This window comes from Narcine bancroftii, chromosome 5 (genome assembly GCF_036971445.1).
Source record: "Narcine bancroftii isolate sNarBan1 chromosome 5, sNarBan1.hap1, whole genome shotgun sequence".
Classification (NCBI taxonomy): Eukaryota; Metazoa; Chordata; class Chondrichthyes; order Torpediniformes; family Narcinidae; genus Narcine; species Narcine bancroftii.
This window is the reverse complement of record NC_091473.1, coordinates 127,018,652-127,046,070: the sequence shown is the minus strand read 5'-3', so window position 1 is coordinate 127,046,070 and position 27,419 is coordinate 127,018,652. Positions and strand designations below refer to the sequence as shown.

At 40.6% G+C, this 27,419-nt stretch overlaps 1 protein-coding gene across 1 annotated transcript; it reads left to right on the top strand.

Moving 5' to 3' along the window:
- Positions 1–395: 395 nt before the first annotated feature.
- mpl (MPL proto-oncogene, thrombopoietin receptor) lies at positions 396–26,893 on the top strand. The gene is made up of 10 exons (XM_069942376.1): positions 396–411; positions 770–927; positions 2,257–2,416; positions 3,306–3,414; positions 5,610–5,785; positions 10,317–10,465; positions 17,845–18,004; positions 20,485–20,575; positions 22,004–22,091; positions 25,658–26,893. Exons 1-10 carry the CDS (start codon positions 396–398, stop codon positions 26,270–26,272), a joined length of 1,722 nt encoding a protein of 573 aa, XP_069798477.1. The 3' UTR covers positions 26,273–26,893.
- Positions 26,894–27,419: the final 526 nt, after the last annotated feature.

Below are 27,419 nucleotides of genomic sequence, written 5' to 3'. Positions count from 1 at the left end.
GCATACGGAAAAGTATCGGCTGGCTCCTTCCTTAATTCTATTGCAATGTGATAAAAATCCTTCCAAATAAATATAGCTCAGTGATTTTCTTTTGTTACAGACAGAGCCTGCAGAAGCAGTGTCAGACAACCACATATAGAGTGCTTGGGAATACAATGCGACATGTTTGCGCAGTCCCTGTAGAGGATATTGTGCTCTTTGAACCACTTCTCATTGAAGTAATTGAATCATTTTCCAATGTGTCCAAAATCAGTCAATATGTATCAATTGAATCAGTAGGTGAGTGACACTTTTGCTCATCCTCATCTATCACATACGGGCATAGATAGTATTAGAATTGAAAATAGTGAATATCTTACCAAGTAATACAGTAAAACCCCTGGTATCCAGCACCTATGGGGATTGCTAGATGTCAGATAAGTGAATTTTACGGTTGCTTGAGATAGCACGCTGCACAATTGGTGAGGCACCTTCATATTTTTTTACCCATTTATTTTCTGCGATTTTAATGCCAGATACTTGAGGCTGCCAGTTGCTTGAATTCCAGATAACGGGGGTTTTGCTGCATATTATTCCAAGCACAAAACTTGTACTAAAAAAACTGTTCATTTCATCTTTCCTAATTTGAGGGTCCCTTTACAGAGCCTCACACAATCAGTCAAACCAGCCTTTAAATAAAACACCACTTTGATGTTATCTTTTTGGTGACATCTGCTATGTTAAATGATTTCCAAATGTTTTAAAACTTCTCTTTATTCTCTTTATCCAGTTCTCCTAGGCCCACCTTCAAATGTCTCGGTGCATTTAAATGGAAATCCACGTGAGCTCCGTGTTGGCTGGGTTCCACCGAAAAACCCTGACATAAATGAATTCCTAATGTATGAAATTAGCTACTGGAAGGAGACATCCATCCCTACTTCAGCAAAGGTGAGGTAGATTCTATAAAGGGATTTATTGATCACAAAATGTAATGTACCCAAGTCTGTGTATTTTTTTTAAAAGCACAGTTATGGAGACTGTTCCAAAGGCAACAGCAGTGTTGACAATTATGGCAAAAATTTGATCCTAATGTTACGAGCCCAGAGGACCCCAAAACCCAGCAGCAATAGAAATTCACCAAGACAAATGTAATTTGTACTTTTCTTTAAACATGAAAACAGGATCAAACTTTCACCTAACCTAACTTCACCCCCTTCTAATTCTAAATGCACATGTATGTAATATGTGTGTTAAGTTCAGAAAAGTTATTTGATTTACAGTCCAATCTCACTTCTCACTCCTCCAAGTGCACAGAATTTAACATTTATGAATTTCACCAGGCTTTGGTACTTGAAAGGAAAAAGATTACTGCTCAGAAAGGTTCTTGTTGGTTTTCAGGGAGAGATTTGTTGCTGTTTGGACACACACAAACTGATTCCTTCTGATCAGTCACTTCAGTGTCTTGCCGAAGAAACTTGCCCCATCAGGGTTTCCAAGTGATAACCTCTTCTTCTGCAGGTCACCACAGAGTTCCATTTGCTTCCCTTATTTAAGGTGAAACACTCTAGCTAGCCATTTCCTCTTGTATGGACCACAAGGGTTTTCAACAGGCTGAATTTAGAACTCACAACCCAAAGCTGACCTTGCTGGGACTCAACACCCCTCTCTGTTACTGGATCCTGAACTGCCTAATGGAAAGACCACAGTCTGTTCAGGTTGCTAGCAGAAGGGGTTTCAACAAGCTGCCAGCATCCCACCCCAGATATACAAAGAAGAGGTGTATACATCCATGAGAGGAAGGAATTGGATGAACACACAGAGCCTTTTACCCAGAGTAGGAGAAATGGAAACCAGAGGACAGGGGTTTAAGGTGAGATGAAAGATTCAATAGAAACCTGAGGGGTAACAATTTTTAAAAACACAGAGTGTGGTGGGTGTATGGTACAAGCTGCTTGATGAGGTAGTTAAGGCAGGTACTATTGCAATGTTTAAGAAACATTTGGACAGATACATGGATAGGATAGATTTAGGAGGATATAGGCTAAGCAAAGGGATGTGGAACTAATGTAGGTGGAGCTTTTTGGTCAATCTGGGCAAGTTAGGCCTAAGGTCCTGTTTCCATGCTGTATGACTCCCTATTGATATCTCACAACCATTCCTCCTTCTGTCCCTCCTCCCTACTAATCCCTTCTCACAGTACTGAATCCACAGGATTGGGTTCAAAAATCAGATTATCACCTGGTGTCAGATTAATAACTAGTAAATCTCTTCTTTCAGAGCATGACTGTTAGTGTTAAACAGCATTATGATCTTCAGGATCTAAAGGCTGGGATTAGGTACATGGTTCGCCTGCGCACCAAACCTGATGGCATTTCATTTGATGGCTTCTGGAGTCCCTGGTCCGAAACAATGTCAGCTGTAACTCCCTATTCTTCAGGTGATTTTTTAAATTAAGTCACAGCAGGTGTTGAAATATTGCAATAATCCCAAATACGGAATGCACAATTGAAACATAATTTTTTGCACTAACTGTAACTTTTAAATTTATTACCTCTTTTTCTGTCTCATTATTGTAATTTAATTTGTATGTTTGTTGTTGGTGTAGCTTATGTTCCTGTGTGGCTGTAGCGAGCAAGAATGTTCGGACAACTATTCATTCAGGTGCCTTGCCAATCGGGCAATCAGGTCTCTCCATCCTTCATGATCTCTGACCTTCTGAATTGCAGCTGTTGCTACCCATGTTCTCCTTCGGTGAAGGCTTCATCTTTGAGCTGAGATCCTAGACGATGCTCAGTTCATGATTATACAAGGGAAAAATAGTGAAGTGCTTTCCCGTTGCCGCCTTCAGTTGCAGTGTCCATACTGGACAGGTCACCCTGGCCATTGATCGGCACATTCATCTGCCCAGCATTTTTAGTTTTACAACCATAAATTCCAATTTGTAGAATCTGCCTGCAAAAACCATCCACCTTCTGCAATCCATGGCTTCATGTGACCTGATTTGGAGGCTAAACAGCTGGCCTAAGGGAGACCTGTAGGCTTTCGGACAGAAGTAGTACCTTACACCTCATTTTGCTGAACAATTGCGCAGTACCAACATTGTACTTGTGAACACAACAATAAACTCATATCATACAGCTTTACAAAATAAAGCGTATACATGCTCATAAAAGCTACAGTAGTTCTAAAATGGAATATTGACATTTTATACAACATCTTATAATCACAATTTAGTTCAAATTATTGTAAGAGTTGTAAATGTTTTATTTAAATTGTACCATTTGTCTGTCTGGTAACTAAGAGTTTCTCTTTCCATTGCTTACCAGATGAAATAAATCTACGTTGTTCAAGCCCTGACTTCCAATTCATAACCTGCCAGTGGAAAGTGAACAAAACAGAGGCAGGCACTCGTTTCCATCTCTACTATCATTCGAGGTAATTTTGCTGTTTAAAGATGAAATATTGATGATCCAGAGGTCACGTTGGGTGACGTTGAAAATGATTGTGAACTTCGAGTGAAGAAGGATTCATGGGTGCAAGACAGACTGAAATTTGCTTAGGTTAAAAAAATAAATAAAAGCAGCAGAAACCAATATTATTATGGACAATCCAAATCCAATGTATGCCCAGATATTTATAATCCTTTCATTCCTAATTTAATCAGAGCAGAAAAGAAAGATTTGTTATGTAACGCATGCATTGCATTAATCAAGAATTGATGACATACTGTTGGGCTATAGGCATATTATATTTAACGTCTTAGTCTGCGTTCAGAAGAACCCTTCTCACAATACTTGGTATTTTGTGACAAATAAATTTAAACATACAAAACCAATCATTCCGAATTGGCTAAGAGTTGGTTCAATATGTGACAATCTGACCCAATCCTACCACACGACCCCATGTCCTCAATAAAGTAACTAGGTACTCAATGGAATGTTAGAACATGTTCTTGGTTGCCATTCAGTAAGATCATGGCTGATCTCAAGTTCAGCTCCACTTTCTTCCCTCTTCTCCATAAACTTTAACCTTTCTAGAGCTTGAAAATGTCTTGTCCTTGAATGCATTCACTGATTCACTCCCCCCTCCCCTCACTCCACCCCCACAAGCCTATGAAGTAGAGAATTCTCAAGATTCATGTCTCAGAGAGAAGAAATTTAGATAATGCACTGTATTTCCAGTTTTTAATGCACATGGTCCACACTTAGCAGTTCCAACTCTTTGTTGGATTCCTTGTTCTGAAGCTCTTCCAGGTAAACATCCTCTCAGCTTTTACTTGATCAATCTCACATTTTAAAAATGTACTTTTACTTGAAGATATTGAATTCTTTACTGAAATCTTCCTGCTGGGTTTCAAGTTCAAGGAAATCAAGCACATAAATCCACGTTAATAGGATAGTTAAGAAGGCCTATGGGATGCAAGGATTCATTAATAGGGGGGAATGAGTTCAATAGAGAGGTCATGTTTCAACTCTACAAATCTCTAGTGAGATCACACTTCAAGCATTGTGTTTGGATCTGGTTTCCTCATTATAGAAAGGGTGTGGAAGCTATGGAGAGAATGTAAAGGAGATTTACCGGGATATTACCTAGATTGAAAAATGTCTTATGGGGCAAGGTTAGCAGGCCTGCGAATTTTCTCTTTGGAGCATAGAAGGATCAGAGGAGACTTAATAGAGGTCAACAAGATAATGATAAGCATAGATAGGGTGGACAGGTAGTGCCTGTTTCCCAGGGCATGAATAGCAAACACCAGAGGACAAGTGTATGAAGTGAAGGGAGGGAATTTTAGGGGACACATCAGGGGTAAGTTTTTTATGCAGAAAGTTATGGGTGCCTGGAATGTCTTGCCAGGGAGGGTGGTGGAAGCTGAAACATTTGGGGCATTTAAGAGACTCTTAGATAGGCACGTGGATAGAAGAAAAATAGAGGGTTACGGGGTAGGGAGGGTTTAGTACTTTTATTTAAGGAATATATGGGTTGGCACAACATCGAGGGCTGAAGGGCCTATATTGCGCTGTAGTGCCCTATGTTCTAAACTGCTTGTCTCAAGCATATGGAAACACATAGAGTTGCATTTTAGTTCAATAAAAAGGAAGTTGGCAATTGTTGAATGATCACTCACACTGTGGTCAATAACAGAGCACTCCAACTGCAAAAGTTCTTATGGTCAGTAGGAGGTGCAATTGCAGGCTGAAAATATATATTTTATGCTTCAATACTAAGCTCACACATTTTGATGATGACAAGGAGCATAGAGGCCATAATAATGATTCTTACGATGCCATAGAATACTATGAAAAGAAGTGAGAAGAGTATCAAGAGTGAATTACAGAAATCGACGTGTACATTCTATGTCTTTCTACCTCAATAAAGGACCATTTCTATTTCCTCATGCACATGATCCACAGCTAATAGTTGGCCTTTCAATAGTTCGATCAACTACTGTGAAAGGGCTTATAAAGCCTCCAGTGCGATATTTGTGCAAGTTCTCAAATTAATTGAGAGAATGAGATAGACTAAAAAGGAATGGCGGCTAATTTTGAAGATTCATGAACAGATATCCATCCATTTTTTGAATTTTATTTACAGTAAGTTGTTGAGCAGATTGTCTAATTTTATTTTGTCAGACAGGCGGAGTGGAAAATGTGCAATAATCAAAGAAACACCACAACAGCAAATGGCGTCGTCTACTACTGCACAATTGCAGCATCAGAAGCCAATAAAACCATCGTTATCATTAACGCATCGTACCCACATCACACACAGACATTTTATAAAAAGCCCTTCAGGACTGAAAACATTGGTAAGTGAAAGTAGATTAGTTACCAGATATGGTAAATGTGGTGATATGTAATTACACCACTAGGTCACCAGGGGTCATCCCTGTCCCGGGGTCTGGGCTGCTTTTCTACAAGGTCACCGGGATGACCTCTGGTGACCTAGTGGTGTAATTACATATTACCACAGTAACATAGATATATGGACCACACCTGTCTAGTGTCTACATGGCACTATTATTTTGTTATGTCTGTTGTGGCAAACTTCCCAGCCCTTTCAGTGAATATCAAGTCAAGTCGAGTCACTTTTATTTGTCATTCATACCATGCATCGCGATAACATTTCTCCAGGACCATGGAGCAGATTTACATAAATAGCAGTTAAAATGTTAAGACATATACAATACAATGCATGGTACACTAACCACATAAGTTCTGGGAATTCAGGAGCCTGATGGCTTGGGGAAAAAACCTGTTGCCCAATTGGACTTAAGGGTCTAAGTAATTCCTACCAGATGCCAGAAGGGAGAAAAATTTACATGAGGTCTGTGTGAAGTCCTTCACAATGTTTATTGCTTTCTGCATGCATCATGTGCTATAGATGTCAGACGTGGTCGAAAGAGAGCCCCCACTGATCTTTTTCTGCTGACTTCACTATCCTCTGCAGGGTCTTACGGTCTGAGGTGGTACAGCTTCCAAACCAGGCAGTGATGCAGTTGCTCAGAATGGTCTAGATACATCCTCTGTAGAATGTAGTGAGGATGGAGGGTGGGAGATGAGCTTTCCTCAGCCTTCGCAGGAAGTAGAGGCACTGCTGGGCTTTCTTGGCTATGAATCTGATGTTAAGGGACCAGGTGAGATTCTCTGCCAAGTGCACACCAAGGTTCTTGATACTTGATACTTTTGACAGCCTCAACGGTAGAGCCATCAGTCATCAGTGGATAGTGATCCCCCAGGCCCTCCTGAAGTCAACAACAACCTCTTTTGCCTTATTAACGTTCAGGTACAGGTTGTTAGCTCTGCACTAGTCCATTAGCGACTGCACCTCATCTCGGTACACTGACTCATTCTTCTTACTAATAAGGCCCACCACGGTCACTTTGTCAACAAGCTTGATGATGTAGTTCATGCCATCAGTGAACTTCATGATGTATGTGCACCAATGATTGTGTCAACTTCACATCCAATGCTTTTTAAGCAATAAAAAAAAAACTCTTGTAGCAAGATAACGTCCATGGATGCTGTCTAACTCACTTACATCCATCAGCAAGATGTTCTTCCACTCATATAGCATCTTTCAACCTGGTACAATCCAAACCACTTCACAGTTTAGTCAGTCTTTTATAGTGTAGAAACTGTGGTAACCAGTTTGCATACACGCCCAGCAAAACTTTCAAGCAGGAAATTACTCAGGAGCAAAGGCAGAAAATCCAGTTCTGATAAAAAAGAATTGGGAAATTATATTCATATTAGCCCTTTCTCAGAAGACCATTCCATAATGGATATGTCAGAGTTCCACTGGCCACCATGACAGAGGTGCACCAAAGAAGAGGTACAAGGACTGCCTAAAAAAATCTCTTGGTGCCTGCCACATTGACCACCGCTGATATCGCCTCAAACCGTGCATCTTGGCGCCTCACAGTTCGGCGGGCAGCAACCTCCTTTGAAGAAGACCGCAGAGCCCACCTCACTGACAAAAGACAAAGGAGGAAAAACCCAACACCCAACCCCAACCAACCAATTTTCCCCTGCAATCGCTGCAACCATGTTTGCCTGTCCCGCATCGGACTTGTCAGCCACAAACGAGCCTGCAGCTGACGTGGACATTTACCCCTCCATAAATCTTCGTCTGCGAAGCCAAGCCAAAGATAGAAGATAGATCAATCAAACTATAAAAGCACTTGAAGCACTTTTGATGGCACCGCTCTTGATGCTGAAAGGATCTACATCTGTCGTCATACAACTCATTGTAAACTTCATTGGTGGGAAGGTGGTATTAATAATGAATGATTGGTTGCTCATCATTCTGTCTACATTTATAATGCCAAGCAGTTAGTGCCACACAGTTATGAAGAGACACTGGGAAAGGAGGAAGAAAAGTTAAAGAGAATAAAATACAGAAGTAGGTGAAGGGATGGAAATAGTGGAACGAAATTAAGGTCAGAGTTGCCTAAAATTGGAAAAAAAAAATGTTGATGTTCATGTTGCTAACTTTAAGGTTATCCAGCAAGAAAATGATATGTTCTTCCTTTAGTTTACATTTGGCCTCATCCTAACAATGGACAAGGCCAAGATCAGACAAACCTGTGTAGGAATGGTTGGGGAAGTTACAAGGGTTGGCTATAGGAAATTCAAGTTTAGACTCACAAACAGCATTGGTGTTCTGCAAAGCGGTCATCCAGTCTGATTTTGGTATCACGAATGCTTCTCTGTACTATTCCTGCTACTGCTAACACTTGATCTCTGCTCCTTCTGGAGTCATCTGGTTCCACTTTCTCCTTGAATACAGAGACGCTCTTGTATATCCTTTCCTCCATGTTGATCAGTACAATGGCTACTGCTTCCTCCTCCCTGCACCACTTGCTATTGAAATTAACAATGTTGTCTTGGATTGTTACGTAGTTTACCCTTTTGTGCTTCCAGAAAATGAATACTTCCATCTCCAAATGAGGTCTTCAATTCTTCTTTGCTTGTTTCACAATCTGTGCCTCATTCTAATTTTGTACACCTCCTTCTTAAACTGAACAAAAATTCTTTCAATTAATTAGACAACCTCTTCAAACCACACTCTGCACACCAGCTCAGCTTTCAACACCTCAGTAGTAGTCAACAAGCTCCAAAACCTGAGCCTCTGCACCCCCCTCTGCAAATTGATCCTTAGCTTCCTCATTGGAAGACTCCACTCAGTATGAATCAGAAACAACATCTCTTCTTCACCAACTATCAACACAGGCACGCATCAAGGATGTATACTTAGCCCAGTGCTTTACTCGCTCCACATCCATGGGCACAATTCAAATGTCATCTGTAATTTGCCAATGAGACCATGGTTGTGGGCAAAATGACAAGCTTACAGGAGGGAGATAGAACAGCCAGTTGCATAGTGTCACAACAACATCCTTGCACGTAATGTTAGCAAAACTAAGGAGCTGATTGTGGGCTTCAAGAGGGGGAAATCAGGAGAACATGAACCAGTCCTTATTGAAGGGTCAGCAGTGGAAAAGGTTGAGGACCTCAAATTCCTGGCTGTCAGCATTTTTGATGATCAGTCCTGGGGCCTCAATCCCAATATAATCATTAAGAAGGCTCACCAGCAGCTATACTTTGTGAGGAGTTTAAAGCATATGTCACCAAAGACCCTTGCAAATTTCTACGAGGCTTTCTGACTTGTTGCATCACTCTCTGGTACAGAGGTGCCAATACACAGAACACGAAAAAGGTATTGAGCTGTGAACTCAGCTAGCAATTTCACTCCATCAAGGACATATACAAGAGGTTGTTTCTCAAGAAAGTAGCCTTTATCCTCAAGGATCCTCACCACCCAGGCATTCCCTCCTCACTACTACCATCAGGTACAGGAGCCTGAAGATAAACACCCAAAAACAGCTTCTTCCCCTCAGCCAATAGATTTCTGAATGGACAGTGAACAATAGACACTACCTCGCTTTCTCTACTTTTGCACTAATTAATATATTTTAAATGTAATTTATGCAAAGATTTGCAACTGTAATGCTGTAACAAAACAATGAATTTCATGTCACACTCACGATAATAAATCCTGATTCTGATTGATCCATCATACAACATTTAAATCTTCTCTATCAAATCTAAAGAATCAGTCTGAATAAAGATTAACAGTGTTAATACTGTGCAAAACAGTTGTTCTCCTTCAAGTTGCTTAGATGCAAACTCCACATGTGGCCCAAGTTCCCTTGACCTGCACAAAACTTTTACCACAAAACTCCTGCTCTACTCTTTGCTTTTTGAGACCCGAACAAGCTGGAACGTGCATCTCAGGGCTGTGGAAAAAGTACCACCAAGAGAGTCTCTGCAACAATCTCCATATTTACTGCAAAGCTATGTGAACCCATATCAGTGCCCTTTCCACATTTCCAGCACTGAAATTCCAGTTACTGACACCTGCAAGCACCAGACACTGGGGCAGGAGAACAGATGAACAGAGAAAAAGTTTCAACTATATGCTCAAAGAAGAAGTAGCACATTCCCAGAAACTTCTCGGACCCCCTGATTTGGGTCTGTTTCAAGTAGAGAAATAGCTTTCAGGTTAGTGTTGATAACCTTAGACTCATGCATTGGAAGCAGACAGAAGGCCTGGCAGAAAAAGCATGTAATTTTGCAGACTGCTCACTCCTTCAGCCACTCCAACCCGACATCTCATAATGACATCATCAGCCACCTTGGAGCCCACAAATCCAGAGTGGAAGCAAACCTCCTTTGATCCTAGGGGAGGGCCTAAGACTGAAGAATCCATATTATGCTTTTTGCATAAAGCTTCCTTCACATAAAACTGATATACATCTTTCTCCTTTCTTGCAGTCCGTCCTGATCCCCCAAGAATTGTAAAGACTGATATCAGCACAACTGGTGGAAAACTACGTCTCTTTTGGGAGCCACCCATCAGAAAGTTACAGAATCAAATGGTTTATCAGATCAGATACTCTGAGGAAAATGGCACAGGTTGGAAGGTGAGTGGATCATTGTCTGGATCAACTTTTACTTCCATCACCTGTCTTTAATGGGCTGCTAAAAGTCTCAATGAGGGATTGTTTAGATTTACCTATAGCGAAGAGTATAGCTTTAAGATGATTGCAACCACGCCACCAAAGTCGTGGTAGATACAAAAGAATTGCTAGAGAAACTCAGCCAGTCCTGCACCATCCATAGGAGGCAAAGATATATAACCAACATTTCAGGCCTGAGCCCTTTGTCAAGGGCTATTCCTTGAGAAAGACAGTTGGAGGAACTGTGGATGGACCTAAAGGTTGTCAAAGGTTACAAGAGGATATAGACAGGATGCAGAGTTGGGCGGATAAGTAGCAGATGGACTTCAATCCAGATAAGTGTGATGTGATGCATTTTGGAAGGACAAACCAGAAGGCTGAATACAGGGTTAATATCAGGTACTTAAGAGTGTGGATGAACAGAGGGACCTTGGGGTGCAAATCTATACATTCGTCAAGGTCGCCCCACAGGTTGATAGGATAGTTAATAAGGCATATGAGATGCTGGGATTCATTAATAGCGGGATTGAGTTCAAGAGTAGAGAGGTCATTTGCAACTCTACAAATCTCTAGTGAGAGCACACTTGGAGCATGGCATTCAGTTCTGGTCATTTCAGGAAATGGAGAGGGTGCAGAGGAGATTTATCAGGATGTTACCTGGATTGGAAAATAATTCTTATGAGGCAAGGTTAGCAAAGCTGGGACTTTTTGGAATGTAGAAAGATGAGAGGAGTCTTAATAGAGATCTACAAGATTATGAGAGGCATAGATAGGGTGGACAGCCAGTGCCTGTTTCCCAGGGCAGGAGTAACAAACACCAGAATATATATGTACAAAGTGAAGAGTGGGAAATTTAGGGGAGACATCAGGGGTAATTTTTTTTTTAATGCAGAGAGTTGTAGGTGCCTGGAATGCCTTGCCAGGGATGGTGATGGAGGCTGAAACACTTAAATGCCTCTATTTAAGAGATAGAAGAAAAATAGAGAGTTAAGGAGTAGGGAGGGTTCGTATCATTTTTTTGAGGAATATATGCATTGGCACAACATCAAGGGCTGAAGGACCTATACTTTGCTGTGGTGTTCTATATCCAATACTTTTACTTCCAAAACAGAAATGTCCATTGGATTAGCCACCAGCCACATATGGGAAATAAATGTAACAGATCTATTGGAGTTCAGTGAGAAATGAATTAATACAAATAGTTTTAATAAGTATATAAACATATTTACAAAATAAATGCATACAAACCTTAATTTTATCTGCATTCATTAGAAAATGCCAAGATGAAAAACAAGCTGTTCAAATATGTTACCAGTTTCTTTGATGACTTGTGAAAGTTGTCTATTAATGTATGTACACTTTTTGCTGATGACTGTGCGCTCTTACCACACAAAGATAGTGATCTACAGTTAACGCTGAACAAATTCTCAGACACTGCTATGCTCTTTGGCCTGACCATCATCTGAACAAGACTGAAGTACTCCATCAGTCCATGCCAAACACCAACACCATAAAACCAAAAGTCACTGTTGACGACATCCAGCTTCAAATACTTGGGGAGCATCATCTCAAGTGATGGGCATTTGGACAAAGAAATTGACTCCAGGATCAGCCAGGCTGTGGGGACCTTAGGGTGCAAATCTATACATTCGTCAAGGTCACCCCACAGGTTGATAGGATAGTTAATAAGGCATATGAGATGCTGGGATTCATTAATAGCGGGATTTAGCTCAATCAGCACAATGTCTGCATCTCCACAAAGCTGAAAGCCTACAGAGATGTGGTCATCCCCTCTCTCCTATATGGGTGTGAGACCTGGACTCTGTACTGATGTCACATCAAATAACTGGTGAAATTCCACATGCACGCCCTCTGTTCCATCCTTGGCATCTGTTGGCAAGTCTGTGTTTCCAACCTGGAGGTCTTGGGTTGTGCAAAGTTCTCCAGCATTGAGTCCTTGATCATCAAAGCACAGATGCAATGGGTGGGATAAGTCATCAGAATGGACGACCACCATATGCCTCACCAGCTGTTCTATGGTGAACTGAAGACTGGAAGGAGACCTCAAGGTCATCCACGCAAGTGCTATAAAGACGCTGTCGAGGAAACCTTATACTATTGTGACATCCATCCAAGAGAACTATGAAGCCTACACCAGTTTTGAAGACAGGCACTGCCAAAAATTGATGGAAAGCCATAAATGGCATCACAAAGCTGCAGCCACAGTTATTACCAAAATGGGTTTCCAGTGCCCCAAGTGTGCTAGACTCAGTGCTTCCAGACTGGGACTGCAAAGTCACTTTTGTGTCCACATATAACATTGTGTCTTCTTCTTCGAACCAAAAGATGACCAATATTACGTATAAAGTGCATCTCCTGCATTACACAATTTAATTTTCTAATAAAGTTAGTGCACATAGCTGAGGTGATGCAAGTGACTAATACATTGACTTGGCAATTTCTATTGGAGAACACGATGACAAAAATGGATGACTTAAAGTGACAGCTTCATCACTAAATCTGAAGGGTCTGGTGATGAAGAGCAGCACTGAGCTTTTCTGTTTACAGCTCAATGATTAACAGGATGTGAGGTGCAAAGCTTTTCACTGTATCGTGTTGTACACAATAAACAATTCAATTCATGCATATTGCTTAAATAATGACAAGACAAAATTTGAAAAGGAGAAAGAAATCAACCCAAACCTATTTGTTAAAAAATTGCTTGGCGTATTCAGCAGGCCAAGTAACATCCACGCAGAGAGAATAGATTTGATGGCGACACGAGTGTCTGCTGGAGTTGGAGTATGGAGCAAAAAGGAATTAACTTAGTGATTCCTTTGTAAAGCAGACTTAATGCTTTCAATGAGTTGACTTTTCGTCAAAACTGTAGAATGTTATAAATGAAACAACTGTTAAGTTGTAGAGAAGGTGAGAAAAAAGCAGAGAGAACAAAAGGTTACACTAGAAAATCTGCAGATGTTTGGGTCAAGTGCAATAGACAAAAGTGTTGGAGAAACTCAATAGGTCAGACAGCATCCATATTTTCCTTAAGAGAGAACCTTGTCTGACAAACTCACTGAAATTCTTCAAGGAAGTGACAAGCATCTGGATAACGGAGATGCATTGGATGTTGTGTTTTTGGATTTTCAGAAGGCATTTGACAAAGTGCCATGAGGCTACTTAACGAGAAAAGAGCCCATGGTATAACAGGATACATACTAGCATGGGCAGAGCATTTGACGGATTAGCAGGGAGCAGAGAGTTGGAATACAGGGATCATATTTAGATACCTCTAAATGGTGTCCCACCGGGGTTGGTGTTGGGGCTGCTTCTTTTTAATATTGTATATTAATGACTTGGATTATGGAATGAATGGGAGGCCAAGTTTGCAGATGATACGAAGGTAGGTGAAGGAGCAAGGAATGCAGAGGAAACATAGAGGCTACAGAAGGACTTAGATGAGGAGAAAAGGCAGAGATGTGGCAAATGAATAAAAAATAAATGACAGACTTTTTTTTAAATAGGGAGAAAATGGAAACAATCCAGATGCAGAGGGACTTGGAAGTCCTCATGAAGGATAGTCTGAAAGTAAATTTGCAAGTTGAGATGGTGGTGAAGATGGCAAATGCACTGGTGGTGTAATGGAATATATATTTGGGAGATAATTGGTAAAATTAGAATGGGTCACATACATACACACAATTTAAAACAGATCTTATTTGAAATACTGAAGAATTCATATTCAGTGAACTTTACAGAAACTATGGAGAATGCTATGCACATTCCACAAGTAGGTGCTAATTGAAATGATTTCATCAAATTAATCAACTGGAGACAGGATGTCTGTGTTGAACTTTTTTCAAGCCTTCTGACCTTTCAGCAAAGTGCTCACTCAAAGGTCAATGAGAAGTTTTGTTTACCTAAGACAACAGATAGGAGCAAAAGACTAACTCCTATTGTTTGCTGAAGAAGTTGGGGGGTGGGGTTTGCAAGTGAGAGGGTCACATGGGCTTTCTAGTAGTTGGAAGATGAAGAGAGAGAGAGACTGAACAGACATAGCTGAAGCAAGCAGGAAAAGCTTGTTGGAACTGAAACAGAAAGCTCCAGAGCGGCAGATGGCTGGATTCAGAAAGGAGCTCTGTGTTAGCCTGAAAGAAAGAGGTTATCATCTGGAGAACCCTGATGGGTCAAGTTTCATCAGCAAGACATTGAGGTGACTTATGGAGGTACCTCAGTTGTGGAAATCCTGGAACAACAAATCTCTCTCTGCAAACCCTTCTAGAACCTTCCTGAGTGGTAAATATTTACTTTTTGAGAACCAAAACTTGGTGAACTTTATACATGTTAAATTCTGTGCACAGTATAATAATTGACTGCGACCAGTGAACTTGGTTAGAATGAGAAGTGAGATTGAACTCTGGACCAAAGAACTTTTCTTAAATTTCACAAACATTATATATACGTGCGCTTAGAATTAGAAGGGGGTTAATTTGGGTTATTTAAGTTAATAGAGATAAGTTAAAGTTTGATTCTTTTTTCATGTTTAAAGATAATTAAAAACAACATTTGTTTAAGTAACTACTTGTCTTGGTGAATATCTATTGCTGCTGGGTTTTGGGGTCCTTTGGGCTGGTAACAGTGGCATTCATTTCAAGAGGAATATAGAGCAGGGATGTGGTGTTGCATTGCTGAGATCTCACTTGGAGTTTTGTGAGCAGTTTTGGGCTCCTCATTTAAGAAAATATGTGCTGACATGGGAGTGGGTTCAGACGAGGATCACTAGGATGATTCTGGGAATGAAAGGATTATCATATGAGGAGCATTTGACAGCTCTTGGCCAGTATTAATTGGAATTTAGGAGAATGAGAGGGAATCTCATTGAAATAATTTAAATGCTGAAAGTTTGTTTCCAATGATGGGAGAGTCTAAGGTCAGAGAGCACAACTTCAGGATTGAAAGGAATCCACTTAGAACAAAGATGCGTAGGAATTTTTTCAGCCACAGGGTAGTAAATCTGTGAAATATGTTGCCACAAATACTTGTGGTCTGGTAATTGGGTATATTTAAGAGAAGAATTGATAGGTTCTTGATTAGCCAGGGAATAAAAGATAATGGGGAGAAGGCCGGGCAGTGAGGCTGTGTGGCCAAATGAATCAGCTCATGATTAAATGGCAGGGCAGACTTGATGGGCTGAATAGCCTATATCTTATGATCTTAAAAAGGGCAACCAATGTTTCAGGCATGAGCCCTTCATCAGGAATCAGCAAAAACAGGGAGACACCTGAATAAAAACTTTGTTGGGAAGTGAGGAAGGAGGAAGGGGGAGGACCATAGACTAACAGGTGAAAGGTAATAGTGGTTAAGGTGGGAGGATACAAGAGAAAGAAGCTGAGAGGTGATGGGGAGAGGGAAGAGGGCTAAGAGGAGTACCTCTCCGATAGACGAAGGAAGGGAACAGGGTGCGGAGCTGAAGGAAAGGAGAAAGATGAATAGGAAAAGAGAAAGAACAGGGGAAGGATTTAACATAAATTAGAGAAGTCAATATTAATGCTATTTGATTGGAGAGGGCTGAGATGGAATAGAAGGTGTCGTTCCTCCATTTTGCAGGAGACCTCGATTTGCCAATACACAAGGTCATTGACAGACATGTCAGTGAGGCAGTGGTACATGGAATTAATTTGGTTGGCCACTGGGAGATCCTTGTTGTTGCAGCAGACAGAGCAAAAGTGATTTGCATCTTCCCCTTCTTTCTCCACTTTCCATAGGTATAACTGTCTCCGGGACTTCCTTGGTACCTATCCCTGTGACCACTTGTGCTTACACCTCCGTCACCACTATTCAGGGCCCCAAAACAGGCCTTCTAATTAAAACACAATTGTAAATCTGATGTTCCCATTGTAGACTCCACTACGTTGGACAGACTGGACACAGACTGGGGAATCATTTCCTTGAGCATCTTCACTCTGTCTGCTGCATTAGCAAGTACTTCCCAGTGGCCAACATTTAAATTCCACACCCCATTGACATACTGATATGCCTGACTATGGACTAATCTACTCCCAAGTTGAAGCCACTCATAAATTCCTTAAACAACAACTTATATTCCATCTCAGCAGTCTTTAATGACATTAATGTCAACTGTCAATTTTCATTAACCCCTTCTCTCCAGTCTCTCTCTTTCTCTCATCCCTCTGACTCCCTTTCTCCAGCTCTTAGCACCTTCCTTTCCTTCTCTTTTCAGAGAGCTCTTTCTTACCTCATCTCCTTCCTCTTCTTCCCCTTCCCTCCTGAATCCACTGCTCACCTGCGCTCTTCTCCCATCTGCCTCCCACCTGCCTCCACCAATCACCTGCTCACCTGCGCTCTTCTCCCATCTGCCTCCCACCTGCCTCCACCAATCACCTGAACTCATTGTTGGATTACATTGTGGAACAGAGAACAAGATGACCATCAATAATCTAAGTTAAACATGCTGACATTCAGAAGAGAATAGCTCTTTACATTTGTCAACAAACACGACACTGATTGTGGATTGAAATCTTTTATTAAGAAAGTGAAATTTGAATGTAAGAATTCCATGTAAACCAGTGGAATCTGTCTGCGAGCTTTGGAATGTTCAGAGTTTGAAAATGTTCCTAAACCAGCTTACAGCTTTGTAAATGACCTTGAAGGTAAGAAGTTTGCTCTCGATTGTCTGTGTAGCAGAGAATTTGCAGATTACGTGTGGTCTTCTCCCATCTGCCTCTCCCCTGCATCCACCAATCACCTCCTCACTTGTGCTCTTCTCCTATCTGCCTCCCACCTGTATGCACCAATCACATGCTCACCTGGTTCCCTTCTCCCTTTCTCTTCCCACCTAGATCCACCTATCACCTGCTCACCTGTACTCTTCTCCTATCCACCTCCCTCCTGCATCCTCCAAACACCTGCTCACCTGTGCTCTTCTCCCATCCACTTCCCTCCTGTATATACCAATCATCTGCTCACCTGGTTCCCTTCTCCCTTTCTCCTCCTACCTAGATCCACCTATCACCTGCTCACCTGTACTCTTCTCCCATCTGCTTCCCACCTGCATTCATCTATTACCTGCTAGCCTGTTCTCCTCCCCCCTTCTCCCCTCCATCTTATTATTCGGATGTCTGCCTGAAACATTGACTGCCTTTTGCATTCTAACAATGCTGCTGAGTTTCTCCCACACTTTTGTGTACTGAAAAGGGGTGCCGTCAAGAAAGTGCATTGCTTGGTATTATTTCAGTCGATTGTACTCAACCTGATGACCAACGTAGATAATGAAAGTAAAAATGGGCATGGATCACATAAAATGTCACGATATTCCCTTCCAGACACTTCATATCCAAAAGCCATTGCACAGTGAGGTGTTAGATCTTCCCCATGGTAAAATTTATTATATGCAACTCAGAACCAAACCCAATGGGCTCCTTTACAAAGGATACTGGAGCAATTGGTCAGACACTTTCACTGCAATAATTCCCGGCTCTATTGGTAAGTATGAAATATTTTCATTACAGTAATGTTGACATTGTTGGTGACTTTGTTGTCTTCTATACTCCTGGGCCAGATTCCCTGCTTGAACTCTAAACAAACAGGGGTCCTACATGTGATAATTATTCTGTAAGCAATTCTCTTTAGTGCAGTGTCAATGACATGTCACAGTTCAGGCTCAGGGCAGTTGTGGAGGTTCAGGATTGTTGTTCAGTCAGATTCAGAATTTATTATCATGAACAAGTCATGAAATTCAATGTTTTGTGGCAGCATCACAGTGTAAACATTCATATTATAATGATCTTACTACAATAAATATATAAAATAAAAATAAGAGTGCTCAAAAAGTAAGGCAGTGTCTTTGGTTCATTGGTTATTCAAGAATCTGATAGCAGCAGGGAAGAAGCTGTCCTTGTGCCATTAAGTCCTCATCCTGTACCTTTTTCCCAATAGAAGCAGAGTGAAGAGGGTATGGCCTGAGTGGTGGGGGGTCTTTGAGGATAGAGGCTGCTTTTTATCTCATGTAGATGTCCTCGATGGAGTGAAGTCTGGAGCCTGTGATATCACAGACTGAGTTAGTACTCAGGCACCAACACCACATAAACTAGTGCAGTTGTTCAAAAAACTGCCCCAGTCTGATTTTTTGAGGAACCATGTGATTAAATTTGGCCTCAGGGGTTGTTTGATTTCTGCTTTCCTCTGGTGGCTTTCCTTGTGAAATGTTGACAGATCTATCCTCTCAGTAAACCTTCTCTGGAAATGTGATGTGTCCAGATCTCCAGTCTTTTAATGTTGCATGTTATTTTGGGGTTGAGTTACGGGGAAAGATTAAACAGGTTAGCACTTTATTCCTTGGAGTGAAGAAGAATAAGGGTAAATTTGATAGAGGTTTACAAAATTATGAAAGGTATAGACAGAATTTTTTGAGGAGGTGACTAGGAAGGTTGATGAGGATAGAGCAGTAGATGTAGTCAGTAAAGCCTTTGATAAGATTCCACATGGAAGGTTGGTAAGGAAAGTTGAGATAGTCAGATGGGTTCAACGGTGGCTAGAAGGTAGATGCCAGAGAGTCATGGTGGATAACTGTCTGTCAGGATGGAAGTCAGTGATGAGCAGTGTGCTTTAGGGATCAGTGTTGGGTCCCTTGTTGTTTGTCATTTACATTAATGATTTGGATCATCATAAGTGGTAAATTGGGTTAATAAGTATGCAGGTGATCCCAAAATAGGGGGAGTTGTGGATAGTGAAGATGATTTTCAAGGACTGCAGAAGGATTTGGACCTGCTTAGAAGAGTGGGCTGAAAGATGGCAGATGGCGTTTAGTGTAGATAAGTGTGAAGTGCTTCATTTTGGAAAGAATAATCAAAACAGGGCATATACAGTGAAGGGGAGGGCATTGAGGAATGCAAAGAAACAGAGAGATCTTGGAATAATGGTTCATCATTCTTTGAAAGTGGATTCTCATGTGGATAGAATGGTAAAGAAGGCTTTTGGTGTGCTGGCCTTTATAAATCAAAACATAGAATACAGGAGTTGGGAGGCGATGTTGAGACTATTCAAGGCATTGGTGAGGCCAAGATTGAAATATTGTGTGCAGTTCTGGTTCCCAAATTATAGGAAAGATATCAATAAGGTAGAGAGGGTGCAGAGAAGATTTATTAAAATGTTGCCTGGATTGCAGTACCTAGAATACAAAGAAAGATTGAGTAGATTGGGTCTTTATTCATTGGAGCTTAGAAGGTTGAGGGGAGGATTTGATAGAGGTATTTAAAATTATGAGGGGGATAAATAGAGTAGATGTGAATAGGCTCTTCCCCTTGAGGGTAGGTGAGATTGGAATAGGGGTCATAAGTTAAGGGTTAGGGGCAAAAGTTTAGAAATAACATGAGAGGGAACTTCTTCACTCAGAGAGTGGTGGCTGAGTGGAATGACCTTCTGGAAGAGGTGGTTGCAGCAGGGTCAACTTTGTCATTTAAGAGAAGGTTGGATAAGTGGGTGGCTGTGAGGGGATTGGAGGGTTATGGACAGGGAGCAGGTCGGTGGGACTAGAGGAGATCACTTAAGTCATTATTGTCCAGAAGGGCTGAGATAGCCTGTTTCCATACTGTAATTGTTATATGCTTATAAGTCAGCTTTTTCCACTTAGATTGGGGAGATAAGTATGAGAGGTCTTAGCTTTAAGCTGAAACAGGAAAGGTTTAGGGGCAACATTAGGGAAAGTTCTTCACTCAGAGAGTGGTGGGAGTGTGAAATGAGCTGCCTCTTTACTGATGGCAGAAGTGAGAACAGAGCGAGTGCTGGGTGGTATGGGTCTTTGATGATTTGAATATACCTTTTAATTTTAAAATACTTTAATTTTAATATATCGAACACAGCAATATTCACTCTACTTTAAAATAATTTGTTATATGAACCTATGTTTTGTATCAGGTTCTGGATGAATGCGAACATGTTCTAATACCACATCCTTTCCTTGACAGGTCTAACTGCAGTGTCTTTTGTTGTTGGTATGGCACTTCTATTGGCGATAGCACTTTTTGTGTCTCATCTCATCTTCCCAAATGTTTACAGGTACCTGCAACAACATTATTGTCCACATCTCATTCAGCCTCACTATAATACTGTGGTGACGATCTGTCTCTGCACATACAAAGGATAGATAAGTCACCAGAAAATGAGCACACTGCAGGACAAAGGATAGATAAGTCACCAGAAAATGAGCACACTGCAGGACAAAGGATAGATAAGTCACCAGAAAATGAGCACACTGCAGGATTTGCAACCCAGGATATTGCAAATCCCCATGCTGGAATTCGTCTACACCCTGACCATCTGAGAAAACCTCTTGTAACTTTCATTGCTTTGAGGGAAACAGAAATAAAAACATCAGCAGAGGGCATGGTCCTATTTATGAAAAGAATCTTGGTACTTGATAAGTAACTGGATCAGAATCAGGATTTATTGTCAGGAACAAGTCAGGAAATTTGGTGTTTTGAGGCAGCATCACAGAGCAAATATTCATATGATAAAAAATCTTATGACACTAATATAAAAATAAAATAATAATAGTGCATGAAAAGTAAGGCAGTATCTTTGGTTCATTGATTATTCAGGAATCTGATAGCAGCAAGGATGAAGCTGTCCTTGTGCCACTGAGTGCTCGTCTTTAGGCTCCTGTACCTTTTTCCTAATGGTAGCAGAGTGATGGCCTGGGTGATGGGGGTCTTTGAGGATAGAGTTTGCTTTTTTAAGACAATGACTCATGTAGAGGTCCTCGATGGAGTGAAGTCTGGTGTCTGTGATGTTGCATGCTGGGTTAACAACCCTTTGGAGTTTATTCTTGTCCTGAGAGATGGCTCCTCCATACCAGCCAGAATGCTCTCCACAGTACACCTGTAGAAGTCTATGAGAGGGTTACGATACGGCATTATTCAGGCCCTCAAATTTATGTGTCCTTGTATGCAGACCTTTATGATCTTGACCCTCCCTCGCTCTGTTACCTCTTCCATCTCTTTTGTGAGGCTGAAGTGTGCCTTCCTCCAATTACAACCTCTTGCCCCAATTTATTTTCCATAATAATAGGACCCAAGCTTCAAATGTTATACTTAATTCCCCTCTTCCACCATACATTTTATATTACAATATGATATTTAACATATTTTAGTATTTTATATACTTACAGGTGGTAGGCTTCACTGGCAAGGCTAACATTTATTTCTCATTCAAAAGTGTTCTTGGCAAATGGGTGGTGACCCATCTTCTTGAACCACTGCAATCTCTTTGATGAACGTGCTCCCAAAACGTTGTTGGGTGGGGAATCCAATGATTCAGACCACTCAACAGAGAAGGAATAGTGATCAATATTCTGTCTAAACACACCACATAAACAGCTATCATTGTTTTAGTATTTGAAGACATTCTGTGCAGAGAGGATGTTGCTATACTTTTACCCAAACATGCTTACATTTTTTTTTCTTGAACCTGATCTTTCATTGTCAGTGATATGAAGAAAAAGTTGTGGCCAAAGATTCCAAATCTGGAAAAGTTGATGGAAGGATATCTCACTGATTTCCAGAAATACTCGCAAGTAAGACAAAAATGTTGCTATTGAGACACATCAAAATCAATGTGGAGCTTGCAGGGAAAATAGTTGTTAACTTAATTTGAACTTGATTTTTTTCCAAGCAGGAAAGAAGAGGAGTTATTCAGTGTTTCTGCACTATTTAAACAAAGCACATTACATTCAGGTGTAAAAGGAGTTTTAGGATAAGAAAATACAATTAGTATAAATAATTAAATTACATTGATAAAATGGTGAAACAAAAACTGGAGGCATCGCTTGGTGCAAATGATAGGCATGTAGAAAAGTGAATGAAATAGCAGAAGTTCTGATGCCTTCTGTTCTTTACTTATATCTTCAAGAAGATCTCAGAGCCAAAACATCAGTAATATATCTCCCATGGACTCTATGAGAGCAGCTGAGTTCCTCCAGCATTTCTGTGTTTGTCTTTCTGACAAATATTAAACACATCTTTCTGGTTCATCAAACGGTACACTGGCACATCGAAGGCAATGATGAATTTCACCTTTGATGTCTGCCTTTTGCCAGAGGGTACTTTGGTCAATGTTGCACTCCTTCCACAATTTATGAAGGATATCTCACTGCATTGCCTCAGGACCTCCCTTCTTTCACGAGGGCTCTGTCTCCATTTTAGGCAGGTGATGGGCTAAAAGATTCCCAGGGATTGGCTGGGAACTCTGAAAGCATCATTGAATATCTTCCTTAGTCTTCCTGATGATCCAGGAGTCAATTTTTGACTGCAGTTAGCATATAGGAAGGCGGGGATCATTGCTGTCTATTGGACCGTGAGATTGTTTCCAGATATGACTTGATCACAGCAGCTGACTCTGAACACATTACATCAGAGTGGAAGCAATATCCTCAATCCAGGGATTGAGATAGAGACAAAGTTAGATATCTTGAAGGAAGAAAAGGTGTTTTAAGAGGGTGCACATGAGATTTCCTGACAAATGATTGGCCAATCTTCTTGCAGATTGGAATTCTCTAACCCAATGAGTTGAAGAGCCAGCTAATTAGAAACATCTAAAGGGGAGGTAGATAAATTTTGGAAAGATTGAGGAATTATGGCATATGGTGATCATAGAGTATGAAATTAGTCCAGTCAACCTGCTGATATCTATGCCAATCAGTGGACAACCATCATGATTAACACGTCTCCAGCACTTCAAAGCTGTCAGCACCTCTGCTTCCATTGCTCTCTCAGGCAGTGCATTTAAAATACCACTCTATTGGTGGAAAAAGTCCCCCTTGGATCCCTTTGAAATCTCTTCCCCCATATCATGTATCCAAGTCCTCTACCTCTGATATGGGGGGAAAGTTTTCCTGGAATCTTGCTTAATCATAACCCTCAATTTTTCATACCTCTGTCGTATTTCCTCAACTTCCTTTGCTCAATGGAAAACAGACCTAGACTCTCTAGTCTCTCCTCGTAACAGAAACTCTTGATCCCAGGCAACATTCTGGTGGATCTTTTACATCTTTAGTGTGGTGACCAGAACTGCTCTCAGTACTCCAGCAGAGGTCTGACTTAAGTTTTATAAAGTTGGAGCATAGCATCTCTGCTTTTGTACTCAAACCCCATCCAGTGAAGATCCAGATTTCAATGTGCCTTCATAACCATGTTATCTACCTGCAATGTGACTTTCAAGGATCATTAGACTTGTACATCATGATCCCTTTGTTCCCCAGTACCCCCTAGCATCTTGGCATGGTGTACATCCTCTCCTCATTGGTACTCCCAAAATACATCATCTCACATATATCTGGATTATATTGCATCTGCCATTTTTCAGCCCATTTCACCAACACATCAATATCACCCCAGAGCTAAAGAACATCCCTCACACATGTAGAGATGGAATTAAAGCTTGGGATGATCAGCCAACATCAAGCTTAAAGTCAGGGCAGATTTTAAGGAACAGGTCACCCACTTCCACTCCTATTTTTTGTGTTCATGTATGGATTCACATGAATGGGGCTGAACAGATAGAGGGCTGGTGAAAGTGCAAACCACATAAACAATGATCCGATCAGAACTTTGATTGAAAAACAAAACATCAAGATTTGTAGCTCATATAAAGACAGTAAACATGGAAAATTATGCATCTGACTTCAGAAAGTCCTACAAACTTCAACAGATGGAACAGGAAAATGTCAGACGGAACTTAATGCAGTTGATGAGTTGATACACTGGTGGAGGTTGAATGAATAAAATGAATATAATGTAAAAAAAAACCAGAGACATCAATATACAAATCTTACTTTTATCAATGAAATTGTAAATCCTAAGCACAAAAGCAAAGTAGTTAATAGACAATAGACAATAGGAACTGGAGTAGGCCCTTCGGCCTGTCGAGCCAGCACCGCCATTTTACAGATCATGGCTGATCACTACCATCAGTGCCCCTTTCCAGCCTTATCCCCATAACCCTTAACTCCGTTACCCACAAGAGTCTTATCTAACTCTCTTTTGAACATAATCAGCGAATCCGCCTCTACCACCCTCTGTGGCACAGCATTCCACAGATTCACACTTCTCTGGGTAAAAAAATGTTTTCTCATCTCCGTCCTAAAGGGCCTACCCTGTATTCTTTAACTATGCCCTCTAGTCCTCGTCTCCCCCATCATTGGGAACAAGTAATCTGTCTATCCCCCTGATGACTTTGTAGACCTCAATCATGTCCCCCCTCATCCTTCTCAACTCCATCGGATACAAGTCCATTAATCTAAATGAATTATGAATTTGAATTATGGCTAAACCGTTAGTGAATATTTTATCCAATATAGGATAGACTTGGAATACCATCATAAAGTTGAATGGCACAGAAACAGACTCTTCACAAAACCCAAAAAATTTGTTTTAATTTATTCACCAACATGTGAGAAACAAATAGGAAGCAAGATGCAGGTACATGATCTATTCAGAATGGCTTTGTTAACTGCATCAAATCAAATCTCATACAGCACAAATCATATTTCTTCAATTCTGAACAATGTTGAAAATAAGTTTTTTTAAGGATATAACCAAAAGAATTGATGAAGACAGGGCAATAGATGTTGTCTTGATGCTACAAAGTGAACAACTAACACAGATTAGCTGCATGGAAGGAAAGACGTGGTTAAAATCGGCAAGTATCCTATTAATTCCAGTAACATCTTTAAGATTCCAAGGTACAATTTAAAAGAATATGCAACAACACTGGTTTTTGAGGCCCATTTTTCACCATAATTTGGACTGCAAGGGCAGGTCATCAATGGTCCATTTCCAGAAAAGGAAGGGATAAGATCAGTTGTTAGTGAGCCTGTGATTCACATAGATTGTGCATAATGAATACCCAAAGAGAAAATTAAAATTAGAATAAATCTAGAAATGCTCGATATCTCAAATAAAAACAGAAATAAAGAGCCTTCAACCGTCTATTTCTCTTCTGACCTACTAAGTATTTCCAGCATTTTATTTTTCAGTTAACCCAACCAGCAAATACTCCACATTGGCCAGAAACATTCATTCAATGTAACAAATATAGAGGGAAATATTAATTATGAAAAATTGTAACTTATTCTGTTCCCAGTCTTTGCAGTCGACCTGCGACAAACCTATGGATGACGAGCCCCTCCCTTCAGTTCTGGAAATCATTTCTGAAGGAAATGGAAATGGTGGCAAGAATGGTGTGGAAAAACAAGAGGATACATGTCAGAAACACCACTCCAGTGAATCCTCCACAACCAAACTGCAGGGAGGAGGGTCTGATGGCAAAACAGAGGGATCCAATGACAATAATCAGAACTATATTTTTTTGGATCTGCAAGACTCGTCATCTCTTCCTCAGGATGATTCAGATTTTCACAAGAAGGAAAAAACTAATTCACCGCATGATTCCCAGTCACAAAGGTGGCCTCCTGCTCCCAACGCTAAGGGTCATAAAGGACATGTTCAAAATGGGATTAGCTGGAATAAGCAGTTGTCCTCATTGCAGTCAGTTAATGTCACCAGCATCAAACAACATTACCCAGCATCAGTGGTCACTTATGATGACGTGCTCCAGCTCTTTGCCCACTTGCATTTCCCAGTGCCATTTGATTATCGATCAATGAGTGCTACAGACATTTCAAACCATTCGTACCTCCTACTTTCCGATTTGGAGCCAAATACTCTCTCCCAGCAGTGCACTCTGATCAAAGAATAAACATATCTAGACAGGTACACAGTAGCACAAAGGCAACATCACAGAATTATCAGTGGTGGAAAAATTGTTGCAATCTGTTTCTCTCTTTGTAAGCCAGTTAAATGCTCATCTCTGCTAATCAATTCTGTGACAAAACTGAAATAAGGTCCCCTGTAATTTAAAAAAAAAATCTAGTCATACAGTATGGTCCATACTGCCTAATTACACCCAATTAACTGACATTTCTGGTACATTTCAAAGGGTGGAAGGAAACTGGAGCCCCCGGGGAAAACCCATGCAGACATGGGGAGAATATACAGTCTCCTTAAAATCAGTGCAGGATTCGAACCCTGGTCCTGGTCACTGGCGCTGTAAAGGCATTGCACTAACCACTATGCCAACTTTAATTGTTGATTGAAGAATTATTCTCCCACTTTACTGTCATAAAATAAAATAGGCCTTGATTATTCTGAAGATGCGCTGAAACTAAATGCAGGCCTATTGCACTGAACATGGCATAATTTTTAATGTAACATGCAATAATAGAGCAAAATTGTATTACATTTCCAGTGCTTCTAATTAACAGATTATTGGGGAACTATTGCAGAAATTTGCTTGATTTTCAATTAAATGGTTGGAAAAATAAAGTCCTTTTTCTTTTGATGGTTGCACATCATCGAAACAACAGTGACCTCCTGTTTCACCATTTTTAAGTTAAATTTCATCTCTGGCAGAAGATAATGAAGGGACCTGACAGGATGAAACAAGAAGAAGGAAACAGCAGAGAAATATTTTTGTATGATTGATTAATTTAATTGAAGGGGCTGTTTTTATGCTCAGTTATTCTACGACACTGTTTTCCATCTGTCCTCATAGAAGAAGACACAGAAAGCCTCTTGGAAATAGAATGAATAAAATAATTATTCAATTTTAAAAATTATTGAAAACATTAGTGGGACTAAAATTCAATAAATCTCCGGGACCCAATGACCTGCATCCATATGTTTGGAAAGTGTGGACAAGAAGATAATCTTCTGAAATTCCACAGATTCTATAACAGTCCCAACAGCTTGGAAGGTAGCAAAACATCCTTCATTTTTTTTTAAAAAAGGGAAACAGCACAATTAATTTGACCTCAGTATCAGGAAAATCCTAGGTTTTATTTAAA

What these genes read in the sequence shown, in the direction of transcription:
- mpl (XM_069942376.1), top strand. An exon ending in CCATCCCTACTTCAGCAAAG is followed by an intron (nt 928 to 2,256) that starts GTGAGGTAGATT and finishes CTCTTCTTTCAG; the next exon opens with AGCATGACTGTTAGTGTTAA. An exon ending in TGTAACTCCCTATTCTTCAG is followed by an intron (nt 2,417 to 3,305) that starts GTGATTTTTTAA and finishes ATTGCTTACCAG; the next exon opens with ATGAAATAAATCTACGTTGT.